Source organism: Sceloporus occidentalis, unplaced genomic scaffold (assembly GCF_023333645.1).
Source record: "Sceloporus occidentalis isolate IW3139 unplaced genomic scaffold, rSceOcc1.0.p SCAF_47, whole genome shotgun sequence".
Lineage (NCBI taxonomy): Eukaryota > Metazoa > Chordata > Lepidosauria > Squamata > Phrynosomatidae > Sceloporus > Sceloporus occidentalis.
The window spans coordinates 54,108-67,079 of record NW_028317027.1 but is presented as its reverse complement, the minus strand read 5'-3'; the positions used below and the strand labels follow the sequence as shown (position 1 = coordinate 67,079).

The following is a 12,972-nucleotide window of genomic DNA, read 5'->3' as shown; positions in this document are numbered from 1 at the left end:
GTTTATGCCTGCCTATTCACTCATATCCCCCCCTCAAGTAACCTACCACATGCCTTTTTCCCTCTAGTACGCTGCCCTCTTGGTCAATTGCCGCCTGCCTACCTTCCCCAGTCTGCTGTCGACTGTCTGTTACTTCATAGGCTGATGGTTGCCTGTCACCCACCCAATCTAATCCTGTCTGCCTGTCCCTACACATACTGATGCCACCTGCCTGTTGGCTTCCACTCTGCTGCCACCTACCCAGTGTGATGCTTGTCTCTTACCTCTATCATTCTTCAGTCCTCTACCTGTTCACAACATTACTCTACTGCCTCCCAGTTTCGTTGATAAGTTGGTGCCTGCCCCCCACCCCAGTTTTTTACCTGCGTTTTCCCTTCAGTTTTCTGTCGCCTGTTCCTGCCTCTCCTATACTTCCCCAATCTACTGCCACTTGCCTGTTGTCCTTCCTAGTCTGCTGCTGCCTACTTGTGGCCCCTCCGTTTCCACTGTTATGCTTCTAATGCTGCGTGTTCTCCTTTCCAATCTGCTGTCTGCCCATCTGCCTATTATTTGCAGCATGTTCCCCCCTGCCTGCCTGCTGCCTCCAGTTTGCTGCATACATATTTCTACATTCATTTCCCCCTCCTATTCTCAAATGTGAATGGGGTAGACAGCAGACTTTAGGGAGTTGTCTCCTATCCTCTGCTGACACATGCCTGCCCCCTAGTCTGTTTTCTGCTTACCTTTTGCCACCTTTTTGTCTCGGCTGTCTGGCTGTCCTCCCCACTCTGTATCTGCCTGTCGTCATCCTACAGTAGGCTGCCTGCCTTTGCCTCATTATCTCTCAGAGTTTGTAAGCATACTTAGCCTTAACATTTAAAACATTACCTTGTTTCTGTCCCTCCCAAAGCAGCATGCGTAAGGAGCGTAGTCTTTTCTTTTGTGGAAGCACCGATCTCCAAGAAACGGTACGAGAGTAACTGCGGAAACCTACAAAGCTAGACTTCAGGTAGTCAAGCTCCAAGTCTGCAGACAAATCCAGGTCGGACCCTTTTTGCCATTGAGATGGGTGTCAGAACCCTTAGTACAGGCGATGTTCCATTACAACCTCAGACGTATCTAAGGAGTAAAATGAATGTTGCAGCGGTCATCAGTGTTTGTTACTGTGACATCAAGACATTATCTTGTGTCCAATTTTCTGTTAGGTACACTTATGATTCACAGTCTATAACTTGGCAAAATACAAAATTCATATCAATATATAAACTGTTTTTGTTTCACACTACCAAATAAAACAGGTTAACCCTTGACTGGATTTTGCAAACAATATAATGCCAATTGTATTACAAACTGCTCCTTGATTACTTGCTCATTAATAGATTGTAAACAAGGAGTGCGTATACAACCTCTGCTGCTGCTCAGCACTTTCTCCGGGGCTTCAATGATGGAGCACTGGAAGGTCATGTCACGCCGGCTCTCACTACTAGAAAAATATAATTCATTTCCCCACTAAAGCTCACACTGTAATGTAATGTGTCCCCAATTCATTTTGCCAATTATGCATGCACTTTAATATAATACAGATCATCAATAAAGCTAGCACTGTTATGCAATTCAATTCACCAACAAATCTCACAACTGAATGTAATTTAGTTCACCAATAAAGTTCACACTCTAACAAATCTACTTGCATAACTACCTGCTTTCTTGTATAAAAGAAACCGATCTCCAAGAAAGGGTACGGGAGTAGCTGCACCCAGTTTCTTCCATAGCGAAAACCTCCAGTACTCAAAATGAGATTCCAGGTATTTAAGCTCCAAGTCTGCAGACGCCTCCGTGTGAGATGCTTTTACCATTGAAATAGGTATCAGAACTCGTTGTACAGGTGAAGCTCTGTCAAAACCTCAGACATATCTAAGGGAGCAAACGGAATGTTGAAGCAGTTAGCAGTGTTTGTCACTGTGACACCAATGTAACATCACTGTGACATCACTACATGTCCCCCTATGTTTCAGTCTTATTTGCCATAATACAAATTTAAATCAATATACCGTTTTTGCTTCACACTACCAAATAAAACCGTTTAACCCTTGACATTAGGAGCCGTGCCAGTCGTCGTGATGTGTATATTGTTACGATCTTAAGAGTTCAGACACTGCGAAGGGGGCCATAGTGCCATTTGAGCAGTTGGATCAGTCTGATCACAACTGATAAAAGCAGATGTATCAGTTGTAATGTGAGCCATAATGTGACACGAGGGACAGCATTTAATATTATTTACTGGTTCATATAGCGCCCTCATACATGCAATATGTAGACAGACATGGCATGTGATATATCACATAACAATGTTGTGAGAGTGCATGCTGTAACATTATCGGTTGTACGAGTTGCAGGAATGTCGTCGCTCCATGAGTCAACGGTCCGGCAGCATACGCGTGGCGTCTCACTAAAAGTGCGGGCAAGGAGAGCTATGGCCTGGCGGGAGTTTCCGTCATCCCAACAAACCGGAAGTACGGCTGACGGCCTCAACCGCTACTTAAGGCTTTTGAGTATCGGCGAAGCGGAAGGTGCTGTTTGTAGTGAATGCCAGTTATGGAAGGCTCGGTATCCGGGCATGGGGCCTTAGCGTACGTTATATGCTCGCAAATAAAATTTGAATGAAGGGAAACAAACGACCGTCTTTCTATGTCGGGGATGTAATAACTAATGCAAATTTTCCCAGATGTACTGTACTTATGGAATCTCATCAATGATCTGATCTTAATGCTGAGGCCTACCACAATTCCATTGCCCACTCCATGAGCGTGGTGGGGGTTACAGTAACCACCATTTAACTAATATATTCCTTCAGCTTCTCCATAAACACTCCACTGTATGTCATTTTGTGTTTTTAAAACAAAAAGATTGTTACAGTAATCATTGTAAAATTAGTTGTAAATTAAAAAAAAATTAATTATAAAGCATTCAATATTTCACTTCATCCAACACTCAGCACTTGATGCTCTGACACTGGAAGAAAGGTCACCCTGGAGCAGCAAAAGCTCTGTTAATTAAAACACCTTCTTTGGGCCTCTTTATTATGGTCTGTATTTGTGGGAAACAAGCAGCATTTCTATATAGCAAAGAAGGGCAATCTCTCAATGATTGAGCTATTGGCCGCCCCCCTTGTCTGTCGCCGATACTGCCGTGACAGGTAAGAATTCTCCCGAACAGCCCATTTTCACTGCTTTTTTTAAAACTTAAATCCACTTCCTCCTCACACTTCATTCAGTCACTCGCCAAATCGTGTTGCCTTCTCCTGTAAAGCATCTCTTGGATTTGTCCTTCCTCCTCAGCCCTCGTCTCTTCTTCCCACTGACCTCTTCAGCATTTTACCCATTCTGTGCCTATTCTGTGAAGGTCCCTTTGCACAGCACATCGGGAACAGATTTAGATTAGTGCTGGAGTCTTTTTTTGTCGTCCTACTTGTAAATTCCATGTTTGTTTTGGTGATTTGAGGTGTCTTATTGTAAACTGGGAATCCCTTCAATAATCAAGACCTGTAGTGACTGTAATAATCTTATATTTTTTTATTTAATATTATTATATGGTATGGGCATAGGTTATCCCGTGTCCCGTGTGCTTTTTTTTTTTTTAACATGCAAGTGTTAATAGTTAATATGCTTTAGAAGGAAGTACCATTGAGTGCATGTCTGAGAATATTTTGTCACTGTTACATTTTGACAATAAAGTTTATTTAAAAAAAAAACCCTAATAGTTCAAAGTCCGAGAGCATTTGTTGGAGCAGGAAGGAGACTGCGGGAAAAGGCAGAGTGTCAAAGAATATTGCGGGAAGGATAGTGACTGGGCTGAGGGAGTGTGGCTGCAACAAGGAGGATGACAAGACTGCAGACAGGAGATTGACAAATCACTGAAATTGCAGGATGGATGTGGAAGCAGGGGCACCCATTTTGGGTCTAAGCGTGGCTGTCTTCTCCAGCCTGCTGAATGGGTCCACTTTTGTGTTGCAGAAAAAAGGCATCCTGAGAGCCCGCACTAGAGGTAAAATGGGGACCGGGTGGATCTAGTGGGGATCTCTGAGGATCACAGTGCATGTGCTAACTTGTGTGATGCAGATGCTGGTGCAGAGGAGCCTGTGCCCTCTGCAGTGGGCACCATTAATTGGCAGCCACACACAAGGTGTTCTGCAGCAGCTTATGTTCTCTATTATACTATCGTTAAACGTGGTATATGTCAGCCATCAGTACATACAAGGTGGGGGCAAACAGGACAGGGTCATTTGGCAACTGTCATTTATCCCGATTGATTCATTGGTGCGATTAAACCACTCATTTTACATTTGATTATAATAGTCATTGGAACTGTATATACTATATGATCATATATATAGTAACTTGTCATTGTACAGTGCGTGGGAATTTGACAGTGTTATATACATAAGTATTATAAATTTGGTGTCATTTTAATCATTTGCAATATGTTTTGCATAGTTATCCTAGAGGTCTGTGTTCTCATAAACTGCAAGGAGCATCAATGGCTTCTTGTCTCCCAAACCGTTTCACTTTTATTTTGCAATGCGGGCCAAAAACCGTATCTGTGCTTTAGGTGGCGGGTAAAAGTAGGAAGCCATGCTGTAGGATGCTGATCTGAAATGGTTGTTGGAAGACGAATTTTTTTCCGACGGTAAGTGGTGGAACGAGATTGAAACATATATGAGGCACAACGGATCCACACCAGTACTGATACAACGTCCAAGATCATAAAATAGCGTGAGCAGGACCCTGTGTGTGATGCACTGCTTGCTATGTCTTGTTTACCCATTTTACAAGGTTGTTCTTGTAACAAAATAACCCCAAAAGTAACACCATATTCTTTGTATTGTATGTTTCAATGAGAGCCAATGCTAGCAAATGTTCACTTTTTCAACCCCGTTAAATATGTAGCAGATTATACTCCGCTTTTTTGCTCTGGGAACATATTTTGTAAAACCAGGTGTGATGTTTGCAATAGCAATGAACAAATTAACAAGCGTCACGCAAGCTGCCTCGCCTAGATGAATAACCAATGGAACACATGGAAGCAGGAAGTTCAAATGTAGCCTTACCTGCCTGTCCCATATCTGCGTGGGGGTCACTCAAACCCAGGATTTCATTTACTTGGAAGATCTTGTCGTAGATTTTCTTTTAGAATATATATAGTTTCATATTGGATATTAGTTTATAGTACAGTATTCTGTAGATACAGAAACTGAGGAACTGCTTCTGTGCTAAAGGAAATCTTCACATTCAGTATCAAAAATAACATCTGGCATTCCAGCTGCCATGGACCTAAATTCTCACAATCATTTATTTTTTCTTTCTATTTTATTTGGTTGCCTTTCTGATACATGCTTCACTCTTTGTGAGAGCGGCGTGATACCACCGCACTGGGATGTGTTGAACATTAAACATTGTAGGAACAAAATACACAGTTTTTAAGGCTTGATTCATAGTTTAAATGAAAATGAAAAATTCTATACATTTTATAGGAAAATTCATTTTAGGTACGTAGATAGCGAAGTCACAAAAGGACAAACAAGGTATTCCCTGTTTTAAGTCATTGATTTACTGTGTTTGCCTGTACTGCTTCCACTGAAATTATTTTCTAAGTATTTACTGCTTTCTGTAATTACATTATTGCTCAGCTTTCCGACCTCCAACTTTAAATCACGCCATTTTCGTCTGGTACCCCCTTTTTATTAAATAAGGCTTCCCTCTTGAATGCTATCGTGTCATTTAAAGGTCTCAAATCATGTCCGCCTTCGCTCTTCTTGGAGCGTTGGAAATTTATCCTGGTATGTTTGTTAGTGAGATCACATACTATTTTAGTGGCCCTTGTATAAATTCTCTTTAAATTGTCTTTCTGAAACCACGGTATTCTAAATGAAGCCTCACAGTGATGTATAAAGCAGCATTAGTACACTATATAAAATGATAACTCCAAAATCCCTGATGCAGGTCTTATTTTTAGTACATGAATCACCATTCTTCCAGGATATAGCAGCTGCAACTCATGCTATGCATTATTATTACTTATTGATTTATACAGTGCCGGCACAATGGATGCCGTGTACATAGAAGCAATGGAAATCATAATTTCTAGAAACAAAGACTGCAAGCAGAATTTTCAAGGGGTAACTTCTGAGTTCTGAGTGAATTTTACAACCTTCTGGCACTGATGTGGGTCTATTGGATGAAATAAGGGACTTTGTCTGGAGGGTTGAACACTTCAGCTTTCTGATTTCAGTGTGCATAAAGAAGGGCAAACCTCAAAGAGCTTCTCCTACAAGAAGGTCATGCTAGCCCTGCATGGTGCCAACAGGATGCATAGGTCACTTGGCGGATGGTCCAGGCTAGCATCCTGTTCGCTACCATCAGACGTTGACTTACCCTTTTATGTGTGTGGGTATATTATGTTAATGCTGTAGTATAATAGTACTAATGATATCATGCTATATATCCATATAGCATTTTTGTTTTATCAAATCTCTCGGTTTAACACACATTTGTTTTAAAATATAGATTGGAGGTTCTGGTACCAGAGTCAATTATCTGACCTTAATGTATTTACAAAACAGGCACGTTCGAAACCCTGGAAGACCAGTATGGTATAATATGAATGTAGGTCATTATCGTGCATACGTCGTGGTACATGAGTTCACAGATGAGCTTCAAACTGTTCGTGTAAACCTTTGTATGTTTTTCAGGTGCCTCTTACCTTACGGACATAATATGGTGGGCTGGCACTCTCACAAGTAAGTCTTGAAATGTTAGTAAATCTTGCCACAATTAATATACAAAGGGCTACATTTGAAAGGGTTGTCAACTTAAAAGAGTAAAATTGCATAAGCTACAAATCCCTGACTAATTGCACATAATAGTTTTATGGGAATTTAATATTTTAAAGGGACAGGTGAGTGTCCCTGACACTCCCACTACAGATGAATGCATACAACAGTACTCTGTAAGTAATATACATTCTTCCAAAATGATAATAAAATAATATTATAGCACTAACCTGTCACAGAAGACGCTGCCCTGCTGAAGCAGCTGCCTCTTCCCCCATAATATGACATTTCTTTCCTCTGATTGACTAACTTGAAGAAGACAATCAGTGATAGAAATCAATGGCAGCACTTTAGACACATGTGCGCGGAGATCTGAAGAGGCCTGTTCCAGAGGTGATTTTATCATGTGCAGACATATGTGTTTGGCATTAAAGTGCATTTCGCTCAGGGGTAGCCACCATCATTGCTCATGGTGGAAATTTACTGGGGTCTGTGGGGGACAACTTAATGATGATCTATGGACCTTTACAAACCTTGCCATGGACACTTTGCCTATCCCTGGTTTAAGGTACCGTACCCAGGAGGCATGACTTATTTCTGTTGAGTTGCTGCACTTCAATGTCAGTTTTTCTTCCCGACAAGTTTTATTTAACTAACTCTCTCAAAGTGGATTTAATTCTGTCAATTTTTCATTAAAAGACCAGGCATGTATGCAATATTTCTATGTGACTTTTCCTTAATAATAATAAATAAAAAAGTGCCACCACCACACCCTGTATATAGTGTATCTATTTGAAACTATCTACAGGGCTTTTAAACACTTTCCCTTTTGTTAATTCTACATTTTGATGTGTCTAGCATGCTAATGGCACAGATAAAGTTTCTGTTGGATTAAATCCCAAACCCAGCAGCTGGGTCCACGAGCAGTCTGTACATGAAAAGGTAACCCACGGCAATGCAAATGATGGAAATTTCTAAGTGAAGTGCTGCTAATGATACTAAATGAACAGTAATTATTGATGCAGACAATTTTACTTGCCTGAGCCTTGTCAAAGTGGACATGACTTTTCCTTTAGGTGTTGGCTGTTGAAGATACTCGGAGTTGTTTGTATTCTTTTTTTAAGATACTGTTAATTCACAGACTGCCATATGGTGCCAATGGCATTCTGTGAGTTGGTAGAATAATTATCCAAGTTGCTCAATGTCATGCAAGTTGCCCAAGATAGCGTGAATAAAGCTATATGGATATTGCTTCCACAGACATTATTTGAGGCATTTTTGTGTCTTTTCAGGAATTACCTGCCAACTGTGGATCGTTGGCAATGCTTTGAGGCTCAGTAGTCTCCAGAATTGTGTTGAGGTGTCTGAGATCATGAAATTGACTCTGGAACAGCCTCACTGGACTAAAACTCACACAAAGTTTAGTGAATCCTGAAATAACAATTTTCAGGGCTTGTGAATACACATCCTTTAGCTTTCAGTTCATCACTCATTTTACACTTCAAAAAGCAAAAGGGAAATTATCAAAAATTAAATTTAATGTTTATCATGCAAACCTGGTAGCACAGCTGAATAAATTCCAGGGTCGGTGTAGCTAAGGCTCCGGATTTAATTGCAGATTCTATGCATTTTAAAAATGTAATTGTTGTGAACATGCATTCGAACAATATTAACCTCTTGGCTTTCCTTTTAGTGGCTCTTGGACAGATAGGCAACTTCCTGGCATACACGGCTGCGCCTGCTGTGCTGGTAACACCACTTGGTGCTCTGGGCATTCCTTTTGGGTATGTAATTTTCGAAAGGATATTGAATAGGATTACCACCGTCTGTAGCAAGTTTGCTTTTTGAGAATTTGTATTTCCTTAAACTTTGGGGGGGGAAATGTTACTTGAATTTCAAATGCATAAGCTGTAAACATAAACGCATATTTTACTTTGTATGAGGAATCATATAAACATTTGAATCAATGCCTACTTAGATGCTAACCTGTTAGGGTAATCGAGTATTTGCAAAAAACAGATCAGTGCTGTTGAAATCACGTTTGTTTCATTAAAAATAGGTAAGAAAGAACTGATTTTAAAAATGTTTGGCATGGTATCCCAACTTTGATTATATATATATATATATAATCATGTTTTCCATCATTTGGCAGGTCACTTTTAGCTTCTTATGTGTTGAAAGAAAAACTAAACTTTCTAGGCAAATTGGGATGTCTGCTCAGCTGTGTGGGCTCCATAATTCTGGTTATCCATTCCCCAAAATCTGAAAATATAACATCACGGGTTGAACTTGAAGAGAAGATTACCAATCCAGGTAAAGTATCCCTGTAAACGATGAATATATAACACGTGATGATAATACACATGCACAGAATTCATAGGAACACAGAATTTGATGGCAGGTAAGAACCATTTGTTCTATCTTCTCTGCCCATGATGACCTCCTGTTCTAACATTTCTCTTTATTTGAAATAAGCTTCTCCTTATACATACATATTATTGCAGAAAATATAATGCAGTTTAGAAATGGGTTGAATCTTGGTTTTCCAATTGTATTTTGGTCTGATCTTCTTGATACTTGAGTAGGCCACTGCAGTTTCTAATATTTGTGGTCCACCATTTTCCCAGTCCACTTTCTGGACATGTCAACAGTAACGATCGAGTTTTTCTTCAATTTATTTTGTACATACATTATGTCATATCTATTAACATGAAGACAACTATCTGTATTTGGGCTTAGATGCCTCAGTGTAGTTTCTTGCAGTAATGTGAGCTTTTATGTTGTTCATTAGCTACCATACTGCAATATACAATAGTTAATAGACAATCTAGTTTCATATAAGTACAAAAATGTCCTAACACCATTACGATATTTTCATTTTCAGTATTCCTGATCTACCTCTGTGTTGTTCTTCTCATGCTGATGTTGCTAATATTCTGGATAGCGCCAGCTCATGGAAACAAAAATATAATGGTTTACATTGGCGTATGCTCCTTATTAGGCACCTTCACAGTGCCCTGCACTAAAGGCATTGGGCTGGTGGCTCAAGATGCCTTCGCTAACAATCCAAGCAGCGCTAGAGCCACTTACCTGTTCCTAAGCCTCTTAGGTGTGTTGGGCTGCAGCGTCCTCATTCAATTTAGATATATCAACAAAGCACTGGAATCATTTGACTCTTGCATATTTAGTGCTATCTATTATGTGACATTCACAACACTGGTCCTGCTGGCAACAGCCATACTTTTCCAAGAGTGGACCAAAGTGGGAGCAGTAGACATTTTGGCCATTATATGCGGATTTACCACTATATCGACTGGAGTTGTCCTAATCCAAATGTTTAAGGAGTTCAGCGTCAGTTTCCGAGAACTGAACAAGACACTGGAGAAGACAGAGTAAATCAAGAGTAACGTTTGTCTTTTTTTTTGTTGTTGTTGAAAGAATGACCCTATTTCTGATTTACTTATTGGGGTATATCATCTGGAATGTTATGAAAGACATATAAGCAGGCACATAAACATATCTGGAAATTCTTACTGACCATTGAAATCCTGATACTCAAAAATAATAATAAAGTATTACCTATTTTAAAGTGCTAAATAGAGACAGCAGGGAGTAATTATGCATGCAGTGCTTATAGATTTATTCATAGCTGGACTTAGGAGTAGATATCAACTCTTATTTAGGACGTTTTACTACTGCTGAAAATGGCAGTTCCCATACTCATACTAATGTAGCACTGTATGCGTGTCTTAGGCCCTGCAGTAATACGACATTAAGCAAGGTAAGAAGCAGCAGGGGAGAGTCTTGAGTATTGTACATAATGAACTAATTGTTTGAATTGCCAAGAAACACGTCTACATAAGTAAAGTAATTTAGTTTACCAAAAACTACAGTATTATCTCTGGTGTATCTCAGGTAACACTTGCCATTCATTACACATTAAGTATAATAATCATTTATATCAATCTTATTAAAACCTGCACTGTTGTAGCAGAAGGGTCTTGCGTAAAGTTTGGAAATTGTAACTGAGAACTTGTTTTGAACAAATATACATGGTTCTTGCACTGTACAGTTACTTGCCATTGGATAACTTCTAAAGTGTTAGTACTAATGTTAGTCGGTTATCAGTGGATGTGTGATAATTTATTGAATTCCTGTGACTGTAAGACCAAAATACAAATAATGATTATGTTTAAGAAACGTGGCCTTATTTTATGACACTGGAAAACAATATCACAGTAGGCTGAATGTAGATCCCACCACTACTCTGCTCAACCCATTAATATAAGAAGGCTACATATAGAACAAGTCTGAGTCTGCAAGCATTCGTAAACCTATTAACCTCTCCACAGTCCTCACGTCATTGTCAATCTCATTAGATTAATCCTTCAATATTTACCGGGACCTGAGCACTCATGGACAGCCAGGTCTTCCATGTAGACACACGTACTTGAAGCTGATATCATGTGGTTATGTGTGTTACTACTGAAAATTAAACGAGTGACTTTATGGTAAACCACGTGGTTCTCTTTAATGTACTATACTTGCTAATGCATTAATGCAAAAAGAACAATATTAAACAATATGTTTTCAAAATAATGCTATTGCCTTTGCATTTATTCGCTTCTTTGTTCTTAATAACATAACAGCATTTAAGTATAAAGTAAATGTTTGTGTGACTCTTACTCTAATATATATAATAGCCTTGTCACTGTAAACACTGTCATGCTCAGTGTTACTGAGAATCATAGTGCTGTTGCTGCACTATGGACATTGTTATCTACATTTCCTATTGTGAGCTTTATGAAGTACAAAGCAAACATATCCTGCGAAGAACAAATGAACAGCACCAGCAGTTTAAGGAGCTCCACTAAGTTTAGTTTATAGCTCTGCACCCTTGATAACGTATCCCCCTCTTGAAATTAGGGACGATCTCCTGCATGTGTGTAAATGCTTTATAACAGTATGTGCATGTCTTCACTAGGAAGGTGACAGGGCTACCAGATACTGACAGCGAGACTGAGCAGCGCTACTGCTGCAAATGAGGAAAAGGAACAGATATGGCTGTCTTATCTCTGTCCATGCAGCAAAACAGAGGAGTGATTCAGAAATACAGACAATAAAAGATTACTGTATTCCTACTGATCATTCATGGTATGTGTCTGAACTGTCTACTCGTGTGTGATTTGGGCGTGAGCGGCTGCTGGACAGTGTGTTGCGTGGGGCATGAGCGGCTGTTATAGCAGTGGGTTAGTAGCTGCTGGATAGTGTTGTGGAGCTGGGTCTGAGAGGCTGCTGGACAGTGTTGTGTGAGGGGCTTGTGCAGCTGTCAGAAGGTGTTGTGGAGGAAGAATAAAAGATGCAGAGTGTAAGAAATTATGACCCTCTTACAGGGTTATTCTTTTAGGGAATGTGTGAGGAATAAAGCACAAATACAGGTGTATAGAAAAATGTATATTGATATTGAATTAGGTCACTGTTACAGGTGATAAAACATATAACATACCATTATGTGACCGTGCAAAATGGGTAACGTGAGCACAGCCATTTGGTTGTAGTTTTATTTTTATATCTGACTTGGTCAGGGATGAAAGTCAAAATTGTCCTAATGCAATACTTTTTTTTATCACAATGTTAAACCCCCCCCCCATTGACATTTTGTCGTTTTTTTAATAAGTGGATTTTTAAAAAAAACAAGCTACTTTTGAATCATTATGCATCAGCATTCAGTACAGGCATCTGATATGATTACACCAGACAATACTAGATCTGCGTTTCATTGCCTCCTTTTCATAGAGCACAAAATAACAATTATAAAAGCAGAAGTTTACATGGAAATTCAGATTCTTCTGTATATTCAAACCTTTGTCATTGCTGATGAGTACAAAGCTCACATACTGAAAATGATGGTTACAGGTGTTCCCAGCTTTATAAAATTATATACCGTACTATCAATGTTGCATATAAGCCCTGCCATGGCAGAAATATGTATTCACCTTTACAGCATGATATAAATGTTTATTATACATAGGCAAACTGTGATTTTTACTTTTCAGTGTATTTATGTATTGCTTTTCACGCTGTTGAGTGAGATGAAAACATAGAATTCATTTCACATTCAATATATCTGGACAAAAAGATTTTTTACTTATTTTAGGAACATT

The 12,972-nt window shown here is 39.4% G+C and overlaps 1 protein-coding gene across 1 annotated transcript; it reads left to right on the top strand.

Annotated features, from left to right (window-relative positions):
- Positions 1-3,905: 3,905 nt before the first annotated feature.
- Positions 3,906-10,204, top strand: LOC149289179 (magnesium transporter NIPA1-like). Its single transcript, XM_089490955.1, has 5 exons — positions 3,906-4,023; positions 6,728-6,775; positions 8,502-8,592; positions 8,961-9,121; positions 9,693-10,204. The coding sequence occupies exons 1-5, from the start codon at positions 3,906-3,908 to the stop codon at positions 10,202-10,204; spliced, it is 930 nt and encodes a 309-aa protein (XP_089347081.1).
- Positions 10,205-12,972: the final 2,768 nt, after the last annotated feature.